This window comes from Anoplopoma fimbria, chromosome 19 (genome assembly GCF_027596085.1).
Source record: "Anoplopoma fimbria isolate UVic2021 breed Golden Eagle Sablefish chromosome 19, Afim_UVic_2022, whole genome shotgun sequence".
NCBI classification, from domain to species: Eukaryota; Metazoa; Chordata; class Actinopteri; order Perciformes; family Anoplopomatidae; genus Anoplopoma; species Anoplopoma fimbria.
In genome coordinates this window covers 24,331,270-24,356,876 of record NC_072467.1, presented here as the reverse complement: position 1 = coordinate 24,356,876, position 25,607 = coordinate 24,331,270, and the positions used below count along the sequence as shown (strand labels likewise).

Below are 25,607 nucleotides of genomic sequence, written 5' to 3'. Positions count from 1 at the left end.
AATGAAGAAACTTTGAAAGCTATCGTCTCTGAACAAAAGCTATTCTGGATAAAGTACAAAAAAAAAAAGCCCCAAAAATGAAGTAGGAAGTACTGCTGAGAGTTCAACTGTGTTAACACTTACCTAAGAAACTTCAATTTATCACCGCCGGACATGTTGTTGTTTACGTTTGGAGTCCTGCACCTGGAACGCCTGGAGGTCAGAAGTTGTCAATTTCAGACCTCTGACAGTTCAAGGCAAAAAAATACTTTAAAATAAATACTGGCAAAAATAAATGAATGAATATATATAATTATAATGTATATTATTAGATGAATTATATATTATGTGTTATATTAAATAAATTGTCTTATGTTTTATATTAAAAATGAACACATTTATGTCAATGACAGTGAAAGTAAGAGTGAAAAATGAGTGAATTCAGTGCTGGAACATTTATATACAGTACTGTAGTTTAGTACAAATTTTAAGTACTTGTACTTCAGTATTTTCATTTGAGTAACACTTTCAATTCTGTTCTACCAGTTGCCTTTCCACATGAACACGTGTGAAAACATTTTTAGATCATGAGTTCACTTACAAATCAGAGCTTGAGGACCATAAATAGGCCACAGGGGAACATTTGGTTTGGACAACAATGGAAGAAAAATCTGCTGCGCTGTTGTTGTTTGAGGAGAGTTGGAATATTTAAGAATGAATTACTTTTCTCTCTTATATATTTTGATGGTGTCTTGTGTTTGGATCACACATCTGGATCCCTGTGAGCAGCTGTGTTTACGTGCAGTTTTTTGCAACTGCAAAGGCACAAAACTGGTGTTTGAGGGCAAATTATTGAAACCGGTGACTCATGTATGTTCACCAGGTGTGCAGAACCGTAAGCACATTGTTTTAACTTCCAAAACACACTTTTTGAAACACTTTTCTGAAAATAACTTCACACATAGTATATCTTCATTAGACACGTCATTCAGAACAAAATGCCTTTGTGTAACTTTCCTAAACACTATCAATCAGCTGCAGCCAGAATGCACCTGTGAAAACACCTGTAACCAATCAGAGCTTGAACACTATAAATAGGATTTAGGTTTGCTCTTTGGTGTGAACAACAATTGAGGCCAATTTTTTGGAGAGAGAGTTTGGCTTTGCCAAAAAACTGGTGAGATAATGGTGCTTTATATTTAGCACCTCGATGTGCCAGTAGGGTGTGGGAAAAGCAAAAATAGCATTATTTAAGAAGAATATACATACATAGTTATTAATGAAGTTTTAGATTTTAAAGATGTATTTTGTGTATATTTATTTTGCTTTTTGTGTTTACAGTTTTGACAAAGAGTGCCCTAGTTTAAAAAAATGTGTTTTAGCAATTGCAAAATAATGATAATATTGCAAACTGTTATGCCCTGCACACAGAACAAGCAAAAGATACATATGTTTTTCATTTAAACCAGTGCATAGGTAGTGCTTTGTGTACAAATGATGGTGTATGTGCACTGTACTGACGCAAAAAAAAAAAAAAAAGAAGAAAACTTTAACAAGAGTTTGGAGAGTTCTGCAAGAATTTATTGCCTTTGCAAGAGATGTAATATGTTTGGCATGTGTGTGTATGTATGTATGTATGTATGTATGTATATATATATACATACATGGTAGATATTTCTGTATTCAAACATTTATTTATTCCTGTATCTATTTATACAATTATTCATGCATTTATTTATTTATTTATTTATTTATACTTATGTCATTTTTCGTCCTCCATATATCATATGTGAGATTAATTGTTTATAAGACATGTAAACATATTGCATAACAATATATATATATATATATATTGTATATATATATATATGTGTATATATATATGTATATATATGTGTATATATATATTATATATATGTATATATATATATATATATATATGTGTATATATATATATATATATATATGTGTATATATATATATATATATATATATATATATATATATATATATATATATATATATATATATATATATATATATATATATATATATATATATATATATATATATATATATATATATATATATATATATATATATATATATATATATATATATATATATATATATAGCATTGAAAACGTAACGCGGCCCTCTGGCGCCCTCTAGCGGTGAACCTTCTTCATCACAGCCTTGTCGCCCCTCCCCCTCCTCCAGCCAACGCGGAAGTGAAACCGATGTAAGAGACGCAGCTGCCCGTCTCCTCCCCGTCATACCTCGTCCGTCTCCCCTCCAGGTGACCGTCTACCTGTCTACCTGTCCACCTGTCTACCTGTCCTCATGGCGATGTCCACTTTCCAGAAGGTGACGCTAGCGACGTGTCTGGTGCTGTGCGTCGCGCTGCTCCTTCCCAAGCTGCTGCTGTCCGGAGGCAGGAGGGATGCTGCGGAGGGTGCGTCACCTTTACACCGCCTTTACACGTGCTTAGAGAGACCTGTGGGGGATGCTCTGATGGATACTTGAAGTTTATAGTTCATTGGATTTATCTGTGGTTCTAATTGGCATAATTAATTGTTATTTGTTTGGTAGTTTAAGTCTAATTTCCTGCAGAGCATCACCGGTGTGTCGTTATCATGCAGTTGCGTTTCCTCCCTGAAGAGGGCGCCAAACGCACCTGTTTTAATTTACGAGAAAGAAAATACTCTTTATTATAATAATAATAATAATAATAATAATAATTATAATATTAATGCAGCTTAATATGGCAGTCCTATTTAAAAAAAACATACCTTCATGAATATTATAATTTTCAGTTTTTGTTAAAATTGTAGTTTTTAGAGATTAAAAAAAAAAAACTAAATATTAAAAGCCTCACAAAAAGTGGGAATTACTGCATTTGATTTATTGTTGCAGACTGCAATATACACAGACTATTTAAAAATATATATATATATATATATATATATATATATATATATAAATATTAAAATATAAAACAAGATCTCAGTGGAGTGACATAATTAGTTTCTGCTCACTTGAGTAGAAAAACAAAAAGAATGCAGATTCATTAATAATTTAAACTGTATATATATTTATTTTTTGATTAATGAATGAATGGATCTTCTGTTTAGGCAATTAATCAACTCAGCACACCCAAAACATTGATTTTTCATTTTATATATCAAAGTTAGAAGACAAATTCTTGGATATTTATTATGCTGCTGTCATTTATGTTGTGAATCATTCATGTTTTCCTGAGCTGACTTCCTGGTAAACCCTCCTTCTCCTCCTCCTCACATATCAGGTTCAGGTCGCTTCCCCTCAATGATGCAACGTCAGGCGGCTCCGGAGGGTCGAGGCCAGAGGGCCGCGAGCTCCGGCTTCTCCAGAGCCCACAACACCGAGGCCATAGCCAGGGCTAAAGGGGCAGGAACAGGGGCGGGAACCGGGGGCAAGTCCAACCTGGCAGGACAGATCATCCCCGTGTACGGCTTCGGGATCTTACTCTACATCCTCTACATTCTGTTTAAGGTGAAACACTGGACACTCAAAAAACTTTTAAAGAAGTTTTTACGCCACATTCGAAAGTATTTAGTTTTGAATGTAAAATAAATAGTTTGACTTTTGGTTAAATGTCAGGAGTCTCCACTGGTTGCCTGGAAAAAGCTCCTTAAAAATAAAGTTTGACAGGATGGCTATTTATTAAACTTCAATACTGTATTGAAGTCATAATTAGTATTGAAAAGTGTTCAGTTATCTCTTTGATCAGATACTTAATTATTCAAATAAATAGAAAATGAAATTGAAGACGATTCTTCTTTTTAGAGAAAGCTTTTTGAGTTAAGACAATATTTAACATTTCAGAAGTTTGGCTTATTTTGTTAAATTAAAAAGCGTTTTTTTTCAAAAGCCATGTTCATGTAAGTTATCAAAAAAAGTAAAGCTTTAGTGTCAGTACAAAAAAACTCATTTTGTAAGGATCCTCAGCTTCGGCTCTCAGTAAAAACATTAAAGTAAAATGCTGTAAAATGAAACCATAAAGAAAAATAAACAACATTTTTACACTAAAAAGTAATCATGAGGCAGAAACTATAACTGTCTGTTTTGAGTGTTAAACCCTGTTCTTGTTGCCTCGCTGTCAGATCACATCTAAAGGGAACAACAAGCCTTCAGAGAACAGGTTTCCTTCGGTTCGTGCGGAGAACAAGAAGAGAAAGATCAGTGAGTATCAGCCAGGGCTCATTCTTTTAGCATTCGTTCCATATTGGTTCCAATGAAGCATCATAACAGTGAGATGAATTTCAGGCTTGTTTGTCTGAGCTCAGATTGTGTTTGAACTTCTTTCTTTGGTTTATTTTGTCGCCTTTCCAGCTGACTTTGAGTTGGCTCAGCTGCAGGAGAAACTGAAAGAAACAGAGTTGGTGATGGAGAAAATAGTTTCCAACGTCAACCACAGTCCTGACAGGTGTGTGTGTGTGTGTGTGCGTGTGTGTGTGTGTTTACTGAGGAATCATTTCATCTGTGGAGTCTCCTCCCTTCTCTTCTCCTGACAGGAAGTACTGGTTTGATGGAGCTCATTTGTGTGTTTGTTCATTTAAATTACATTCGTTGAACAATCACTTCCACAGAAAAGATAAAGACAAACATGACACTCCCATAAAGTATGACATTTATACAGCGTCATGTGTCAAATCTTATTAGTTAAAAAAAGTGGTTTAATTACTATTTACTCTGGTAGGCTGTAATTAGGATGTGTGGAAGTGTTTATCATTTTTTAGAACTTTATAATTCACTTTAAAATCTGCTCTTTTTTTAATTTTTCTCTGACAAACATTGAGCTGGTTTGTCAAAATGAAAAATAAAATAAAAACACTAAATGATTAGCACCCACACCTTCCAAAAATTTACAAAATCTTAATTAATAAATGAAGCATCTTATGGACAAATTTATCAAATTAGGCACAGCATAAATTGATCCGTATTTTGAGGAAATATACGCCGAATGTGGGTTAAATGTTTAAATTTAAGGTCAAAACGATGAGATCTGCTTGACTTCACACAGTCACATCTTCTGTTATTAAAGTTTCGATGTTCAGGATTGTTTTTATTGTTTCCGTGTTGCAGGATGAAGGGCGTGACGGCGGATCAGGAGGAGAGTCTCCTGCAGCAGCTGACGGAGATAACTCGGGTGATGCAGGAGGGCCAGCTGATGGAAGAACTGGCACCAGAGAAGAAGAGCCAGGAGGACTGGGAAGGTACCTGAACGCCACACGCTCACAGCGGTTATTTTATTACGCAGAGATTACATTTTACTCCACAGGAACACTTCTATTTAGACATATTATTAATATGAAACATATCATCATGAATGCTTTTTAAACTAACCAGCAACTCCCCTATTCTTATGAATGAAACGTCTTTAAGCGATTGTAAATGTTTCTTAAACTTCTACTAGGTAGTGAAATGATGACCCAAGAAGCCGAGCTGCTATTTTAGACTTTCTTAGTGATATCAACTGTTGGATGGCACAACATCTTCTTCAACTCAAAATCAGAAATCATATTATTCAGTCCCTTAAACCCCATCAGTCCCATCTAGAGTCCCTTTTTAAGTCCCTTAAACATAAAGTCCTCTACCAGAAACTTAGTAATATTTGTCTCAGATTTAAGTCACAAATCACAAAAGTAGTCCTGCTTCCTTTAAATTAGAACTATCTCAAAAATGAAACCAGTCTTCTCACACGCCGACCTGGAAAAAAGTAATTCATGCTTTTTTTTTTACCACTGTAACTCTCTCCTTTTAGAGCATCGACCAAAAGTCACTCTCTCCTCCAACTAGTTCAGAACGCAGCAGCTTGTTTATAACAGACGTCATCACATCACATCACATCACCCCAATCCTGGCTCCTCCCCATTTGCTCCCTGCTCGTTTTTAGAATTGATTTTAGGATTTTATTGATCACTTTTAAAGCACGTCTGAGTCTCAAATATAACGCAGGAGGAGATAAAGCTAAAAGAATCAGATATCTCGTTTAAAATTCACCTCTTAAAACCTTTTTTTTTTTTTTTTTTTTTTTTTTTTTTACATAATGGCTTTTATGTGCTGTTGCCTTTTTACTGCTTTATTTTATCGGTATTATTACATTTTTGGTTAACAAATATTTATTATATTTCTTAGTTTATGTTGTATAAATTGGTTTTATTATAGTGTTTTATCAGGGTTTAAATTGGGCTTCACTGTTGAGCTCTCTGTTATATGGCCTTGCTTTTCCTGTTAAAGCACTTTGTATCTGTCTGCACTTAAAGGTGCTTTATAAATAGTTATTAAAAGTCGATCAATTAATGGCTCATTAAAGCTCTCTTCAATTTCTGCAGATTACCCAGAGGAGCCTCAGCAGCAGTGGGAACACTCTCACTGCAGTTGTCATCACAGTCAGCAGCACCAGAGTCCACAGACGGAGACAGAGACGGAGACAGAGAGGACACAAGCCGATGGAGCCGACCTGGAGGAGGACGTTCCCGAGGAGGTCGCGGGTGGAGGATCGGCTGCTGACGTAGCAGAGGACCCGAATAAAGAGAGAGAATCTGATATCACAGCGGTGAGTGAGGAGGATGTGGATGAACGGAAAGAGGGAGCGGGTAAAATGGAGCCGGATGTCCCGGAGGAAGAGTTGGCTGGAGTCCTGGAGGAGCTGGAGCTCACGCTGAAGATGACGTCAGCGATGGAGCAGGAGAAGGTGGAGGACCTCACCAGGACCACGGAGACAGAAGCTTCAGGCAGCGCCGTCCGACGGAGGAACAAGAGGAGGAGAGCAAAGAAAGCGTCGCACTGAGTCCGACGTGACGGCGCGTGGACTCCAGCGCGGCGTTTGTGAGGACGGCTTCTTCTTTTTAATCTGTTCTCATCAGAGCGGTCGGGTTAGTCCGCCTCGTTTATCTGGACTTAAAGTAAATAAGTACGTTTTCTAGGACTGATATCAGCTTCATCAAGGAAAAAGTATAGTCTTAAATATTTCTTAAGAAAAAAACAAGGTCCTAATTTATAAAACTCTCACAATCAAATACTTAATATCAGCTTGCAAAATGCAAATATTTATAAAGTTTTTTATTTAACATTAAGATGCTTCCAGGTGAAGATAAGATGTCAAAATGTACGGTGAACACAAACACAGTAATTATTATTTATTGTATTTCATGTCTTTTTGCACAATTATTAACCTCTTTTCCTCTAAAATTATTTTACGTTGTATAATCAAGTGCTAGAATTAGAGGTGGTTTTAATATTCATAAATGAACAGCAAACCCTTTTTAAAAGATGACAAATTCTACAAATGAATACATTTTGAAAACGGAACAAAGAAGAAATTTGTAAAGAAAGGAAACACCGACGACATTTTATGACATTACTTTCACAACTGTTAAGTTAGTAGGATGATTTAGCCTTTTCTCAAGATTTATTATTATGATTTGAAGGCATCACACAGTGTAACTGGAGCTTCTATGCAGACGGCGCTAGATATCAAGGCCCGTTTTCATCTGTTCGGATGCTCTTTGGGTGCGCTCGAATGAATGATGGCCGATATACAACAGAAGGTTTTCAAATAGAAAGTATTTGCCTCAAATCAATCATCCTCTTGTTCTCTGATCGAGCTCCAGCTGACCAGATGTGACTGTGTTTATGTTGGACTAATGATATGACTGTCATGTCCTCTTTTAACTCTTAGCTCTTTTTCAGGACACGTGTTCAACTTCCTGCAACCTTTATGTCCAAGATGAACATTTTTCTGATGAGACAATTAATGCACTGTACTAACTTAAAGAAAAGATGTCCTGTCTTCCCGTCCAGTGTTTGATGGAGAAATCTCTTGTCTTCGGTACCGATAAAGTTTTAAGCTTTTAAAAAACCTGTAGTGTTTTAAATTATTTAGATTTTTACTTTTATAAACTGAATTTATTTATTTACTGTTTAAAAAAAAAAAGCACATGTGCATGCAGATTAGGGATTTAAAATAATGTGGAGAAACTAAATAAAATGTTCTGGGAACTTTACCTACTCGAGGCTTTTATTTATTATTATCAAGATCAATGTTGTGAAACTCAGTGGCTCCGACTCTTTAAGCTCTCACCGTTTGTTACATGCAATGTTGCTCATCTACATATTCAAAGTGTATTAAGTAAAAAACTATTGAAATAAAGAGCTGCGGCACTATTCAAAAAAAGAGTTTATTACTTGTATAATGGTACATTTTGCTCATACAAAAGCAACATCACGTTGGGTGATGTTAGCAGGATATTTTGGATTGACAGTTTAGCGAGTGGCACATCAGAACAAAAACAACTTCTCCCCCTCTTAGATTTACTCTGGTGAGTTGCAGTTAAGTGTCAGGTTGGTCTGGGTGTGTGCCTGCCTGCCCCCCCCCCACCTCTGATGGAAGGAAGTGGGCCTCCTCAGTGCTCCATCGGCTCAGGTACCTCTGCAGGGGCGGCGGGTTCATCTGCAGGCGGGGCAACCTGAGGCACAAACACAAACATCAGCGTCTGACTTACACAAGAATTATAAAATAAAATGATAAAAAAAACAGGAACTCTGAAGTTTTAACAAGGATGCATCTCTAACATTTCCCTTTCACACACAAACCAACATTGAAATCTTGTTTTTTCTGCCTCGACCCAAGAATGTGAGTTGATTTTATAATTATTAATATAACAATTTACCACCAAGCGGATGTCTAAAGAGCAGGATTTCCATCTTACAATGTGCTAACTGTCTAACCCGACGCAAATGCAACATGAACAACAGTTCAGAAGACACAGAGCTCTCGCTTTGGACTAATCATGTGTAAATGAAAACAAACAATAATGAAAATATAAAATGTTAAACAAAGAAAGCTTAATAAATGCTCTTGCAGTACCTTTCTCTGTGGCCTCTCTTCCAGTCCCTCCAGGAACGGGGCAACATCATCATCGTCATAGATGACAAACTCCATGTCCTTACCCACAATGCCGATGGACACATTCTGAAAGAATGAAAAGCATAACTTAGAAATGGCCTGTATGCTATAACATTTAACTGAATCTATTTAGGTTTGCTTTAATCAATTCAAAATTAAGTTATCAATGACATTCAGAGTACAAAAACTAAAAGCCATATTTCACCCATTATGTGAGGTTTTGAATTCATATTTATCCTACAAACTGAGCTTAATGCTCTCGACACTTCTCACATAACTGTCAGACAAACAGGTCTGATCACAGGCAGGACAACTGTACGTTTCATTGGAGACTTAGACGACTAATGTCTTGTGTAGCAGAGCGACACGTCAAACAGGAGTGGAGAGGGTTGTCGTACCTTGGTGGTGAGGTCCTGCTCGGCGGGGAGGGTTTCTCTGAGAGCGCGGAGGCCGTGCTGGACCAGATCATTCAGATTAGCTGAGAACAAAACAAAACTTTCTTAATTCAAGTATTGCCACATGATACAGCAAGAGGAAAACACAGTTAGGTTCTGTGACCATCCATGTTTGAACTAAGAAGATGCTAAATGAAAATCTGTGAGAACACAGATGACTAGATGTTTAAAACTCAAGATGCTTAAAACACTAATAAGGACATGAGAAATAAAGATGCAATAAACATTAATAGGAGTGAAATAAGCTTCATCTTACCGTCGGAGAACTTGTCCATGCATCTCTCCAGGTAGGTGCGAGCGGACTGAGAGCGCGCTCCGATGGACATGGCTTTGCAGTCAAAGTAGTTGGCTGACGGGCAGGTCTGGAAGATGTGAGGTCCCATGTCCTGGGTGACGCACGACAAAACGACAAGAACTACGGTCAAACTTAAAAATGTAAACTAATACAACCTTTACTCTTTCACAATAGAAAAATACTAGGACGCTATCCGAGTGAGCAAACTTACATCATAGCCAGCAATGAGGAGTCCAACACCATAGGGCCTCCTTCCATACCTCTGTGTTGGGATTTGGGTTTCTGAAGGATCAGTTAAGGATCATTCTAGAAAAGACAGACTTGCCATTGTAACCACTGAGATATATGAATATTAATTACAAAGATTAAAGCTAACATAATGAGGATACTGCTGCCAATAAGGGTGACGAGGCGTGACGTGGGGAGGGGTCTGTCAAAGACGAATCTTGAGTCCAAGCACTCCTGACGCATGAAGTTACTGCAGAAGACAGGATGTTAGTATCATTTAAGACTACGTAGATAAATAAATAAAACTATTCATATCATCAATGCGTCGGTGACTTACCAAAGCAGTCTGGCATCAGCAGTCAGTCCAGCGATGGAGATGCCGATGTGGTTGTCGACATGGAGGATCTTCTTCTGGTGGGCAGCCAGTTCAGACTGGGCTCTCTGTAGAGACATGAAAAAGCATGATATAAAAGTTGTCCTTCAAATGTATCTTATCGTCTGCTACATGGGTTTTAGTATCTTTGTATGTTATAATACATGTTAAAGTTCTATTAAATACTTTCCCCCCATGGTTTCCCAAATAAAAAAGGGCTACACTTCAGAATGGAATGAATTTAGGCTCAAAACATGTTTTAAATGTAAAAAGTCATCCGTTTCTAGAGGGAATACTCTACAATGTTACAGGTTTTTGGGAAGCATAAACATATATCATATCATACCTTAAGAGCAACCAGGACTGCATGGGATTTGGATTTGAGTCCTACAGTGGCAGAGCCTTGCTTCACTGCCTCCATGGCATACTCGATCTGATGAATACGGCCCTGGAACAACACAAATCATTTTATTCACATGTTATGTTATGGCATGACAGTTATACATGGACATTTACTTCTCTTAGAAAAGTCAAGGGGTTAAAGCAAACAGCGACTCACCTGCGGGCTCCATACCGTCACGTCGTTGTCGTACTGATTGCGGAACTAAAGACAAAAACAAGCCATCATTTGACAGTTAAATTAAAAAGAAAAGTCATCACAGAAACACACAAGAGTTGAGCTTACGTAGTTGTCTTGCATCATCTCATTTTCCTCCGTTACACACTATACGACACGGACTCCCAAGTAACGACTACACACGGCTCTGTGTCCGTCTGCAGCCTGGACTTTTCTAGACTCGGGTTTTAAATTTCTACCACCAAATAATTGATAAGCTCATCTTTGTGTGCAGCCACTTAACAAATAGAGGCGTGCAGCATCTTAACGTTACTAGACAACAACTAATGATTTATACATAAGGCTACACGTGTCAGCATTAAACTCTTTCAGGGGCTGATCTCTAAATGTCCTGCAGGTTTGCATTGTCGTGTTATACATTTAAACTGTTTTTGTTATAGCTCTAATGTAGTTTAGGAAGCCTCTTTTAAACAAATTGGCCAGGGACTAATTTTACAGATTAAAATTAGGCTTTAAGCTTAATGCAAACCATATTTTTATATGTTTTGCATTAAGTTTAAAGACTAAAGACTTTAGGCTTAATGCAAAATATATTAAAATATGTTTTGCATTAAGCTTAAAGACTAATTTTACAGATTAAAATGAGTCTTTAGGCTTAATGCAAAACATATTTTAATATATTTTTTGAATGCTTTGGACTGTCCTTTTCTGTAGTAAATTCAACTAAATTTTATACATTTAAACTGTTTTTGTTATTGCTCTAATGTCTTTTAGGAAGCCTATTTTTAACAAATTGGCCAGGGACTCATTTTACAGATTAAAATTAGGCTTTAGGCTTAATGCAAAATATATTAAAATATATTTTGCATTAAACCTTAAAACTAATTTTACAGATTAAAATGAGTCTTTAAACTGAATGCAAAGTACATTTTAATATGTTTTGCATTAAGCTAAAAGCTTAAAGAGTAATTTTACAGATTAAAATGAGTCTTTAAATTTAATGCAAAATATATTTCAATATATTTTGCAATATATAATATATATTATATAATATATATATTATATATAGATATATATATATATATATAATAGACTAAAGACTAATTTTGCAGATTAAAATGAGTCAATATATTTTGCAATATATATATATAATATATATATTATATATATATATATATATATATATATATAGTATATATATATAATAGACTAAAGACTAATTTTTTTTCTTTAAGTTTAATGCAAAATATATTATATTATTATTTATATATTTCATATATATGTTATTTATATATAATATATATATTATTATATATAAATAATAACATATATATTATTATATATATATTATTTATATATAATAACATATATATTATATATATAATAACATATATATATTATATATAAATAATAATATATATATTATTATTATTATATATATATTATTATATATATATATATTATAATATATAAATAATATATATATATATAAATAATATATATTAATTAAATAACACATATATAAATTAAATAAGTATATATTAATTAAATAATATATATATATTATAATTAAATAAAATATATATTAATTAAATAATATATATTAATTAAATAATACATCATTTTGAGTGCTTTGGTCCTTTCCTGCAGTAAATATTTTATTTATCAGCTGATCACGTGACTGTATTAAAGTGTTATATCAACACAGTGACTTAAATGTGTTGTCTTCACTCTTTAAATCAGGGAATGAAAGGAAAACGAAAGTAAAAGACATGCTACATGCTGCTAACTCAGCTAGCTAACGCCTGCTAGCTGCTTAGCCTGCTAACCGGCTAACTGATTAGCCACACAGTTACGGCATTAAAGTGCTGAATGAACAGCGCATCTGGTTATTAACAGACATTGTTTAACAGCACATGACGTGATAAACACTAGTCATTAATGTGTTTAGAAACACGTCATGTAGCATCACTGCGGCTAACGTTAGCATGCTATGTTCTGCTTACTCACAGCGCAGTCAGGAGCTAGCTAGCTAGCTAGCTAGCTAGCTAGGAAAAGCACCTTTTTTAGCTTTTTATTCCTGATAAATCATTGAAAATAAACACGTTATGCGGTGTGTTTACTGGGCTACTGTTGTGGGTGATGTTCAGCTGGTGGGATTCATTCGTTTATCGGTGAAACATACCATCTCTGTGCAGAAACTGTCTCCTCCGCCCGGACTGTGGTCGGAACTCGATTTGTTTTCCTGGATGTGACGTCACGGGAAATAGTGGAGCCCCGATGGAAGATCAGTGATCGATTGAGTGAAGTTTAGGCCGTCTGTCAACAACAAAAACAGAGAGATATCATGCTATGAATTTATAAAGATTAATATTTATTTATATTTTTTTATTCATCAATAAAGAAGAAAAAAACACCCAACTAAACCTTTATACATTCAATTGAAAATCAGTGATCGATTGAGTACAGTTTAGGCCGTCTGTAATATTTATTTATTTATTTATTTTTATTTATATATATATATTTTTTTTATATATATTTTATTATTCATCAATAAAGAAGAAAAAAACACGCAACTAAACATTTATCAATGCTATTTGAATTTGAAAAAAGATTAATATTTATTTATTTATTTTATATTTTTATTCATCAATAAAGAAGAAAAAAACAATTGAAAATCAGTGATCGATTGAGTAAAGTTTAGGCCGTCTGTAAACAACAAAAAAAGAGATATCATGCTATGAATTTAAAAAAGATTAATATTTATTTTTATTTATTTTATTTTTATTATTTTTTTTATTTATATTTTTTTATTCATCAATAAAGAAGAAAAAAACACGCAACTAAACCTTTAATCATGCTATGAATTTAAAAAAAGATTAATATTTATTTATTTATATTTTTATTTATTTATTCATTTATTTATCTATTTATTTATATTTTTTTATCATCAATTGAAAAAGTGAATTGAAAAAAAACACGTCAACAACAAAAACCTTTAATCATGCTATGAATTTGAAAAAAGATTAATATTTATTTTTATTTTTTTTTTTATATTTTTTTATTCATGAATAAAGAAGAAAAAAACAGGCAACTAAACCTTTATACATTCAATTGAAAATCAGTGATGGATTGAGTAAAGTTTAGGCCGTCTGTAAACAACAAAAACAACAAAAACAAAGAGATATCATGCTATGAATTAAAAAAAAAATAATAAATGTTTATTTATTTATTTATTTATTTATTTATTTATCTATTTATTTATTTATTATTTCTTTATATTTTTTTATTCATCAATAAAGAAGAAAAAACACGCAACTAAACCTTTATACATTCAATTGAAAATCAGTGATGGATTGAGTAAAGTTTAGGCCGTCTGTAAACAACAAAAACAAAGAGATATCATACTACGAATATAAAAATATTAATATTAATATATATATATATTATTTATATTTTTATTATATTTTTATTTATTTTTTTATTTTATTTTTATTTATCAATAAAGAAGAAAAAACACGCAACTAAACCTTTATACATTCATACAAACGTAAAAACATTTTCTATCTACTTTCATTTCAGATTAAAAAGTACGATCAACACACATAACAATGACTTTGCTATTTTGTTTGCATTCACAACGTAGGTTTTTTAACAATGGTTTCTAAATTTATATAAAACTCCCGATATAAATGAAAAGGGATATTTGTTATTTCCAGCAGTATCAATTGCTCTATGTGCATTATTGGAGGGGAACCGGAACTAAAGTGCAGTTTAAAGTAATTTCCTCCCTGAATCTGTTCATCTTTCATCTTTTTATTCTTTTCTGCACTGACCAAACAGGAGCAATGTCTGTTTTTCGCCACTAGGCGGCAGCAATAAATTAGAAGAAGACACTGGTGAGTCATTTGGTTGTGGACATTGACATGAAACACATTTCTGTTGCAGAACCAAATAAAGAGACATCTTGGTCATTACTCATACTACAAAACTTTAATGCAGCAGTTGCAGGTAAACTCCCCCGCGCACAAATTAAAATATGCAACTATAAGTTTAACTTTCTGTAGACGAATGAAATATAATGTCCTCCTTCTTATATGATAGACAAGCCAAATAATTCAGCAATTGAATGTATGGATAAATAAATTGTACAAGCAATCATGTAGTCAAGACAAATTTGTGGAAACTCAAAAGAAGTTTGTGTTGTTTGCTTCTTTAAAAAAGTAAATGTCACCCATTTTAATAATTCACATGTTATTTCTGTGCCACGGAGCACTTCAGTCAATATTTCTCATCCACTGAGCATTTCTAAAAGCGGACTGCAGATGACCTTTAAACTGGAGTGAAAGATCTGTCTGTCCTCTGCAAACAACTAACTTCTATAAGGCTTAAAACCTGTTAATATAGAGTGAGCTGTGCTAGAATATTAATTTCATTTTTGGTGTGACATGCCATATTTATTATATACGAAGCAGCAGCTGATATTGCTTGAATCCCAGATGAACTGAAGTTTCTTCTTTTGGGAAACCGAGTAAAGAATCTTTTTAATTAAATGTTAAAAATGACAGAGTTCCCTTTCTGTGTCCCATGTATGAATCAGTTTGGATGGATTTTCTTTTTCTACTTGCTTTACCTACATAACTGAACCCATAAATTTGCCTTTAAAGTGAGTCATATCAATGTTTCTTCGTATATTTCAAATCAGCATTTGTCGCAGTCCTTTAAGAAAACGATTTATAAACGTCCCTAAAATCAATTAAAAAACATGAACAAATCAAGACTTTGTATGACTATATCTTTTTATATAACAGCAAGAGTCCTATTATTAGTATAAAAACAAAGATAACAGTAAAATATCTTACTTGAATAATGTAGTGATAACATGAAACAAGGCTGCTATAGTGTAATATTGAGTACCACTAAAGCTCCTCATGGGTAAAAGGCAGGGAATCGTAACACTTCTAGATATTTGAATTCAGTTCATGCTGGAACTTTAAACCTTGTATTAATATGCTTGGAATAAACAAATAAAGGTAATAATGGTACTGATTCCCAGAGGAGGAAATTTACTCAAATACTGAATTACAGTACAATTTTAAGGTACTTGTACCATTTTACGCCACTTTACATTGCATCCAACTTTTCACTCGTGGGTAACTTTTTACAATGCCTCCTATAAAAAATGGCTGAAAATATTAGTTGCGTAATTGTTTAGCTGATCAATAGAAAAATGAATCAACAACTAATCTGTTAATCAGCTATTTGTTTGATTCTTTGATCATGCTGCTTCTGAAATGTGAGGATTCGCTCTTTTGGAAAGGCTGAGAATGATGCAAAATAATTGTTACATTTTTTAAATAAAATATATTATACTTTAAGTACACTTAGCTGAACATACTTAATAAAACATAAACTTATAAATTCAGGACTTTTGTGATGGAATGTTATTATACTGTGGTATTTCTTCTTTAACTCAAGGATCTGAATGCTTCTTCCACCACTATGGAGTCCTTTATGTGAAATGGATGAGCTGTTACAGTTATGGACGAAATATTCGGAAACCTTTTCTTTAATGGTTCCACTGTTGTTGGATATTTTATGACTGTAGAGCAGCTCCACAGGTGGACAGATGCTGACAGGTGAGCCTGTGATCCATAATGTATTCAACATGCATTAATACTGCACATCCCCTGGGGTCAACACGTTCTAGGCTATCCTGGTTTTTCAAATTGGAACATATATTTTAATTTCTCCAGGGATTCAGTCAGAGAAATGCCAACTGATGCCTCATCCCCTTTACACCCTGCTCTGTTTGGTTTTAAGCCTTTTTAATGATATCTGATGTACCCTTGATCCAGGAGGAAGAGGAGGAGGAGGAGGAAGAGGAGGAGGAGGGGTGGGGGAGATGAATTAGTAGGGCCGTGCTGACGAGCCCTCCTCCTCTGCCAAGGCAGCGGCAGCACGACGGCGGCCATTACATCAGCGCGCCAACCTCCTCCTTTGTGATTGAGATTGTAGGAGCTGTGCTGAGCTCAGCATGTTTTTTTTTCTTTTTTTTCCTGGGGGCCTCATTTAACTCTGCCAAACGGCCCTCCGTTTAATTTTTCAAATGGAGAGCAGCCTGAGTCACTGTGCGATGGGTCCAAGCCACACTGTGGACTCTGCGCTCGCACGTGGTGTCGAAGGAGGGAGTGGGGGGGGAGAAGAAGAGGGAGGCGGAGGTGTTTTAAGGAGTAGAAGAGAGTGTGAGCGCTCCCATTCCTCTACCCATTCATGGTTTTCAGATTGTGTTAATCACACGGGGAAAGATTGAACACCTGCTGTCAAAACTTGAGATTGAATTCCTTTATGTTACTTTGAATTCTACTATATTTTTTATATGTGATGGCATCAGAACAGATTCTTCTTTTTCCTCTTACTTTGTCAAAGCTTTCACCTGAGCTTCTTTACTAAATATAGAACTAATTCTGCATCCAAAGTGGCTAAATATTGCAGACCTCTCATCGCCTTGTTGCTCAAAATAGGTCAGCGATTTGTTTGAGACAGGGATAATAGGTGGGAAAGGTGGCGGCTCTGCCAAGGTTGCATTAAGCCGGCGGCGCTCTTATAACATGACAGGTCAGGGGTCACCAGCCGCACAGCAAACAGAGGAAAGCCCCCCCCCCCCCCCCCCTCTCTCTCTATATATATATATATATTCTCACATTTCATGAATACTGTATGTCATCATTGGCAAAGGCTATCGCATACGTGTGAGACACGAGGCGGAGATTGTGTTTGCTGCCGTCAGTTTGACGAAGGTGCTTATGCAGCATTTCAATAGCAAATGGCTGAAGAGGTTGTTTTTTTTCTGGCACAAAAAGAAAAAGAAAATGCAGAACATTTTGGGGCACTTAATAATATAAGCAGTGAGATAGATAGGTTCATAAACTAAGAATAGACAGACAATACAGGTTTTTTTCTCACAAAGCACACGACAGAAGCGAGTTCACTTTAAACCACCTGATGCTAGCGAGCATTACATGCACACATACTGGCTTTTGAGTCACTCAAATTCTGGTTATGATATTGCTGTGAGACGTGATTTAGTGCTCGTCACTGTAAGAAGGAAATGCAGCCCTGGAAGGAGCTGATTTCAGTCATTATGTTAACAGCGATTACAGTTTTCCCATCCATCATTTTCATTGTTTTAATGCCAGGAAATGCACCCACATCAGTGTCAAGAGCACCGTAATCCATCATTTTAATGTTCTGATTGCATCTGACAACAGCTCGCTGAGTAGAAGTTTCACATGGAGGTATAGGGAGGCTGCACTGGTGCTAGAGAAGTTAAAGTTTGAAATGATAACCATACCATGATAAACCTGTTTCTAAAAAATCTAAAATTTTCACAAGATATACAGAGCAAAATGTGACAGAAGGTGGTCAGACTTTTCATTTCGGTAATTTTGTCAATAAACGGTAGGTGGAATAACATTTTACAACACAAATAATGTTCATTAATACCAGTTTTCAGTATTGTATCTGTAAAACTGTCTCTCTCTAAGTGCTGAGTGGATTTATCTCTTGTAGACTCAAAACATTTGGTTTGGTGTATTTGAACATACATAAAAAATTAAAGCTTTCACCTGCAAAAATCAAGAAAAAAGGAAAAATGATCAATGTTCCCCTTCTGCCAGAGGCCTTCATTACCCACAATGCAACTCGACTGGTGACAGTTTGGTCAGATATTGGTGTGTGCTATGCTAGTGGACGCTAATGTAGCCTCGAGCTACAGATGTCTGGTGGCTTCACTTCTTTCTAACTCCACACCCACACATTTTCGACCCAAGTGACATCACTTGAGTCAATTTATCAGACCATGCAGCTCCCTCTTGAGCCACAAAAGGCTTTACACAACTTTGTTTAAGACACAGAGTCCAGAGCAGAAATTCTCTGAATCAAGTTGTTAAATTGTCTAGAAGGCTGATTGGTGAGTCGCAGCTTAACCCAGTTAAGTCAGCTGCAGCGAATAACCGGCTCAATTTTAAATGACAAATAGCAAATGCTACAAAAGCAAAGCTTATTTATTTATTTGGAGTGTCTCTGCAGCCGGTTATAATAATAATTTATCAGCTATTAGGCTATTTACAAGAGTAATATGCATCTTAATTTAACATTTTATAGCAAGCTAAAAGGCTATTCTTATAATCCTCCAATATGTTTTTCTTCTGATAGATGCAATTATCATCGTTAGCTACGGTGCTTGTTACTGCCATGCTGTGTACACCCGGGTGTAAATAGCCCCATTGGTTATTCCACCTCGGTGCAATTAGTATTATTGGATTTTGACACATGGGTGTTAACAGCATCTGCCTTATTTATTTATTTATGTATTCTATTTAAGTGGTTTTAGTGATTAATGGAGCCTTGAGCACTTTTATTATGTCTATTTTCTGGGTTTTCTACCTACAGGTCCAAATAAAGTATTATAAACCCAATACCTTTAAAATGACTTTAATGTGAAGCTGAGCCTGAAAAGCTTAGTTTCATCCTAAATGTTCACCACACAGAGAATAAACTCTTTAAATAACATGGTTTCTTTTTTGCCTCAGATATGAAAATTGCAAAGTCGTCTCTACAGTTTATCCATCTTATACTTTTAGTTTTCTGATTTAATGAAAATGAATCTGTTGCTAGAATATGTCTTTTCTTACTCTGCCTGATGCACATTTTGGGTGAAGCAAAACAAAACAGAATTAACCCAAGCTGAAGTTACATGACAAAATAACTATATATAGTCATAATAATACTAGGATGAGAATATTTCTGCTCATCATTTTGGACGGCTGAATGTTAATATTAAAGAAAAGATGTTTGATTTCTGATGATCACTCAGCCTCAATTCATTTGAAACCGAAAGCAGCAGAACCACTTGTTCATTTGTCATCCCTTGTCAGTGTCAATGCAGAAACATCTGATGAAGCCAAGCCTACGGAACGGAGACATCCAATCATTACTTTGGCTCTCCGGCAAACATTATGCATTAATTGCATTTGCTCATCAAGCGCTGCAGTTCTGGAATAAAACTAATGTGAGTGGTCTTTTTTTTGGAGATGAAAGCATTGTCTTCTGTCAGACAGCACTTCACCGTTTAATACCCACAAGTTATTATTGGATGGAAGCAAAAAAAAACACCAAAAAAATGACAAATCTAACCTCGTAATTGTCAAATCCACATTTTTCTTTTCAGTGACGACACATGATTTGATGATTGCGAGAGCTGGAAGAAGTTGGGAGAGGTTTACGGTTCATCATGACTCACCCATTTCATTTCATTGTTGCTCCTGATCAGATTTTTCTAGACGATGAGGTATTTCACAGCACATGAACGTTTGACACAAAAGCCAGTCTGCTGTATGATGCATCGGTGTGATTTATGGCTCGTGTGAAATGTGAAGTTCAGCTCAATGAGCTTGATGTTGACGTCACACGTGTATTTCTGTTCCTTGGTGCTCGGTTCAGGTTGGTTACATGTTAGTGTAAATTCCCTTTTATTAGTATGTTAATGTATTAGTATGTTAATGAGACTTAAAGTAATTGTGCTGTGGAAAATATATAGTGCAACAAAATGTGTTAGATGGAAGACGTTTAGTGACACATCATCTTCAAAACATATAACTCAGAAGTCAAATTTCTTGTATGTATATGATCAATTTTAACAGATTAAGTTTAAAGGTTACATATTTTTAACCCGGACCCTCAATGGACCCAAATTGTCTGTATGGCAATTTGTTTCAATTAACTGAAAATGTATTCTGTAATCTGTTTAACTAAAGCACAATAAAACTGAAATGGTAAGCGACCCCAAAGAGGCTCCTGCATTTTGCATTCTAAGAGTAAACTTTCCTGGAAATTAATGTAGGCTAGTATCTATAAACCGTAACAGAAAATACAACACAGCTATACTAAAATAAAGATCAGATTCAAAATGTAGCCAAGCCAATGGATCAGTCAGCTTTTAATATATATAATAGACAACATATGCATCTTTAATATTTTTACATCTTAATATAACATTTTCACATTTGAATGTATTATCTTGAAATGTATTTTCTTATTTGTCAAAAACACTCACAATCTGACAATAAAATTAAAAATAACAGTGAATTTGCCCGGGTTGAAACATAACATGCAGACAACTAGGAACAGACAGACAACAAATAGCTTTAACTAATTAACTTGACTAAGTAGCTTCAAAACTGATTGAAACATCCCCCTGCTTTAAATTTCCTGTGTTGTGACTGTCAGAATGTCAGATTTATATGAAAGCTTATGGTTTAGTCAAAGCGTGCGTTACTTCTTTACATGCTGATATCTTTAAAAAAGCCAATAACTAGACTACAATCAGTGAGAGCCACTAGTATGTGATCATGTCTTCAGCTTCCACTGTGGGTTTTATCCTGAGGTCAGTATTGGACAAGCATGACAGCAAATGAGGACAACAAGGCCTGCCAATCAATACTCTGATGAAGAAGTCCAGCAAACAGGAATTCAGGTTCATAGCAAAAGGTTAGCTCAATTTGATATTTATGCTATTTGACTTTTGGCTGTTTTGGAAATCCAATGAAATACTAAAGTCTAGACATATTTGGATTTCTTGAGGGAATCTTTTCACAGAGCATAAGTTTTTTTGAAAGGAAACAATGTTTTTCACATAACCAGAAAAGCTTTTTTTACCTGCAAGAAGTGAGAAATAAGTCTAATTTTCTCAAAAAACCTGTCCTCTGGTGAAGTTAAGAGCTACGACATGTCTGGTCATCTTTAATTTGTCACCCTAATGGGTAGGAGACACTTTCGGTGGCAACGTTTAGGTGTATGTGGGCGTGTGATCAAGTGTTGTTCTGGAGACACCTGGCTGCTCCGGCTAATCTACTCACTAAACCCCCTTAATGGCCTCTTGTGCTTCAGGATCATCATGTCACAATAATGGCTTTTACGACTGAAGGGCGCTTTTAACTACGTTTGACTGATTGGAGAAACCGTCCCATTTATTGTAGTTGAGAAAAAAAAAAATACAATGGTTGAACACACCATATTAATTTCATTGCCATGTCGGCCGAACCATTAACTGGTTAAGACTTAATTACGTCAAAGACGGTGACATTACAAGGGAAACAAGAGGGTCATGGGGCGGGAATTTGATAGGAAAAATGAAAGATATTTTCCTTTGAAAAGAAGAACAAGCCCTCTAAAGGACGATGTGTACTTTTTAATGAGATTAATGGCAAACTTGACTTTGGCAGCACAGGGTAGAAGAACAAATATGAAGAAATAGAAAACGGCAAATCATTTTTGCTTTTGGAAAAGGTTTGATTTTCTGCGTTTCTTACCCATCTTTCAAAAGACGAAAGAGGGTTGTTTGACCACTCAGAGCCACCATACATACCGATGTCATAATCCAAACATTAATTTTGTATTCCAGCACAAAGCACTTTACAAAAAAGAAATAAAAGATTAGACAGTAGTGATTGTGCTCTAGGCAGCTAAACGACAGCTTCTTGCTAATGTCATTCATTACCCCATCCGATACTAGTGTGATCCAAGGCACCCAGGAAATTAATTCAGTTATGTTTCATATTGCAAATATCTGCAACGAAAAGAATAATAAAACACATCGATGCAAGGTTTCTGTTTGTAACCATTTTAATCAGATGAAGTATGAAATGTACTACGAGATTACCTCTGCCTCCAGTGCTAGTTTAGCTGTGGAGCAACATTGTGTGACACTGTTATGGTGAGTTGTGACCATAACAACAATCAGCATTTCATTTTGAGCTAGTCCAATGACAACAGTAAACAATTAAATGCATGTTCTACTTCTATGCTCATACTACTCCCCGACCATGGCTTAAAATGGAAGCTGCCTCCTGACGGCCAGTGTAACAGTCGGCATTAGTCTCTCATTGAGAGCAACTCCGCTCACTACATAAGAGTTATAATTATCAAAATGTCCTTCAGAGTCTGGAATCAACTCAAGCTCAGGTGTTGTTTTGGTCTCCAGACACACTCTACGTTAAACCCAATAACTACTAATCATGGTCTTCCTCCATCTTTGGTAGACGGTGCGTTTTGGACCAACCAAGGCATTAAAACAAATTAAGACCTATTTGATAAAGCTTGTGCATATTTTCAACAGTCATTGTACACAAGTGGATATGGGAGAGGAGATTTCTGAGGAATTTTACGAGGATGACCTTGATAAAATACTGAAACCATCCACCTTGTGCCAAAAATGGACAGATCCAGCACTAAATTGTACAGCATACCCACCTAAAAAAAAAAAAAAAAGACGTGAACCCAACTTGCAACTGGTGCCACCAAGCACCGTCATGATCTGGTCCTGTCCTGCTTTACAGTCCTATTGTGGGTTAAATCTTTATATCGTTGTCGAAAGTTACTAGAAAATGTATTTAACCTAATGCTATGATTGCACTGTTCGGAGAAACCCCACCCGCAGTGCCACTCTCTTCCAAAGAGGCCTTTACAGCCATCGTCAACATACTGATTGTTACTAATTAAGTGGAAATCTCCACTACCTCCTTCACATACCCTATGGATAAAGGAAAGTCCATTATTTTGTGAAACTGAAAAGACTTAGGTGCATAATGGAGGTCTACCAGAGAACATTTTACAAGTTGGGCATAATAGAGAGTATTTACTTGAGCTGGAATTGATCAGGCATTTTAGCAACATTAAAAATGATGCGACAGCCAGAAGACCGACCAACAACTATGGCTATGTTCGTTATATTTGTCATGTCTTGGTCCTATATCTGTTTTTTATATTGTTTCTGTCTTGCTTACCACTTGCACCTTTGCTTTATCACTATGACCAAATGTCATTGTGTTGTCCATTAAGAAAATATCAATGAACAGATTATGAAAAAAAAAATTAAATAAAATAAGATGTTGGAAGAAAAGAAAAGAAAAAAAATTGATGATTATTTAAACCTTTGCTGAAAGCCATTGTCTAAATAGAGTAGATTTAGCTTTGGGTAAAACAATAAGACATCTTCAAATTCATTTTTTGCCTGTTAATGAAAATTTTCTTTCTCTGTTTCATTGTAACTTGAGCATCTTTGAGTCATACTGAGAGCCAGAAATTTCCAACTCTCAGCTTTGCTGCAGAGGCAGAAACGATGGCAGATTCTTGGGTCTCCGCCAGGCTTTATAACCGCATAACGTTTAAGTTTCTATAAATACCACGGGACGTGGTCCAAGTTGATCAAGTGTGATTGAATCTGAAATGACTCCAAAGGCTAGAGCCAAGTTTCCTTAAGATACTTGAGAGGAACTGCTTGGCCCCGCTCAGCTTTTTGACAGGGCACCAGCCTGAGTCACTCCACGTTTTTTCAAGGTACTCCAGAGTTATTCAAGCAAAAGTAATGGTTGCAATACACAAAACATCAAGCAGTATTGGTATCTTAAAAAAGGCATTGGAGCTATGTTTGTTGTTGTGTAAGTGATTGTGATCTGGTTTGTGCACAAGGGAATATTGTCCTGGAATGTTAGTTTACCAGTTGTTTCCATTAAGGGTCTGATAATTGTGTTTTAATATTAAATGGACTCTACACTTATCATTGGTAGAGGGAAGGGGACCATTAGCTAAGCCCACTGCGGTAGATACATCAGTCAAGCGTTCAGGTCATCTCATGGCACATATGCAGTTTAAATGATACCGGTGGCAGATTTACCACATCAAAATGTTGGTATTTGTGGAACAATGGGTCCATTGATTTTAGAAAGAAGTAAAGAAAATTTGTCTTCTCATTTCTAGCGGTCGATTTTGTTGGCAGGAATGAAAGCTTGCTGGAAGCTAACCAGCTCATCAAGCTAACGTTAGCTCCATGAATTTGTTGAAAAAATTGTATCTTTAAAACTGTTTCCAGATGACTTAATTTAAATAAGCACTTTACAGCTACATATTGGAATCTATTCTTATAATTCTTTTTTCAAGCAAAAAGGCCTCTTAATTGTGAGAATTTGATAAATTGAATAACTGGACTGTTTGTTGGTCAAAACAAGAGGTTTTCATGGCTTAACGCAAATGACCATGGCCATTTTCAACCATATTCTAACATTTCATGGCCGTTATACGTACTTATATTCCCACACTGTAAAGTTAGCTAATGATGGACTCTTTGGCGGTTGCTACTTTAGGTCTTTTGCCTGTTAGCCGGACATGCTAACAGTTTGTTAGTTCAGACAAACTCTCAGTTTACTACTAACAGGTATGCTCTTGGATTTTCGAAAAGCCAAACAAAGACAGCACTCACTGCTTCAGCATGTGGAGAAATCTAAAGTTTGACTGACCTGTAATGCCGAGTTATTAGCTAAGCTATGAATGGATAATCATTGTTTGGTTTGATTGCTGACGTATTGGCTTCAGTGTTTGTCTGTAACGTCCAACAAAAAGAGTGGAGTTGTTTAAGCATCAGCGTCTAGGACTGCAAGAGGCCTCACCTTTTATTAGGAAATGTGAGTGGATGAAATAAATGATTCACGATTCTAATAAGGCTTTATATAGTCGGGCTGGCAAGCGTAATCGCTGCACGACTCAAATCCACTTTCAGCATATTTCTGCTAGTCAGCCATCAGGTCACTTCATTCATTCTGGTCTAATCATGATAAATAGAACTCCCGGCGGGCACTTTTCGGAAACACAAACTCTTTTAGTGTTGCTCCGTCAGTCCACAGCATCGCTAA

The 25,607-nt window shown here is 35.5% G+C and overlaps 2 protein-coding genes across 3 annotated transcripts; one reads left to right on the top strand and one right to left on the bottom strand.

The window, feature by feature from the left end:
• The first annotated feature begins 1,073 nt into the window (after positions 1-1,073).
• Positions 1,074-8,128, top strand: ric3b (RIC3 acetylcholine receptor chaperone b). Of its 2 annotated transcripts, none has more exons than XM_054620192.1 (7): positions 1,074-1,156; positions 2,152-2,434; positions 3,287-3,513; positions 4,125-4,203; positions 4,354-4,447; positions 5,107-5,237; positions 6,357-8,128. In XM_054620192.1, the coding sequence occupies exons 2-7, from the start codon at positions 2,323-2,325 to the stop codon at positions 6,812-6,814; spliced, it is 1,101 nt and encodes a 366-aa protein (XP_054476167.1). In that variant the 5' UTR covers positions 1,074-1,156; positions 2,152-2,322; the 3' UTR covers positions 6,815-8,128. The 2 variants fall into 2 exon arrangements, with proteins under 2 accessions (XP_054476167.1, XP_054476168.1); XM_054620193.1 differs by having other exon boundaries at positions 1,085-1,156; positions 2,200-2,434.
• Positions 8,129-8,186: 58 nt separating this feature from the next.
• Positions 8,187-13,133, bottom strand: psma1 (proteasome 20S subunit alpha 1). The gene is made up of 10 exons (XM_054620194.1): positions 13,046-13,133; positions 10,843-10,887; positions 10,630-10,731; positions 10,248-10,351; positions 10,072-10,160; positions 9,894-9,964; positions 9,644-9,773; positions 9,331-9,410; positions 8,894-8,998; positions 8,187-8,492 (listed from the first exon to the last, which is right to left on the bottom strand). Exons 1-10 carry the CDS (start codon positions 13,046-13,048, stop codon positions 8,430-8,432), a joined length of 792 nt encoding a protein of 263 aa, XP_054476169.1. The 5' UTR covers positions 13,049-13,133; the 3' UTR covers positions 8,187-8,429.
• Between the last annotated feature and the right edge of the window lie 12,474 nt (positions 13,134-25,607).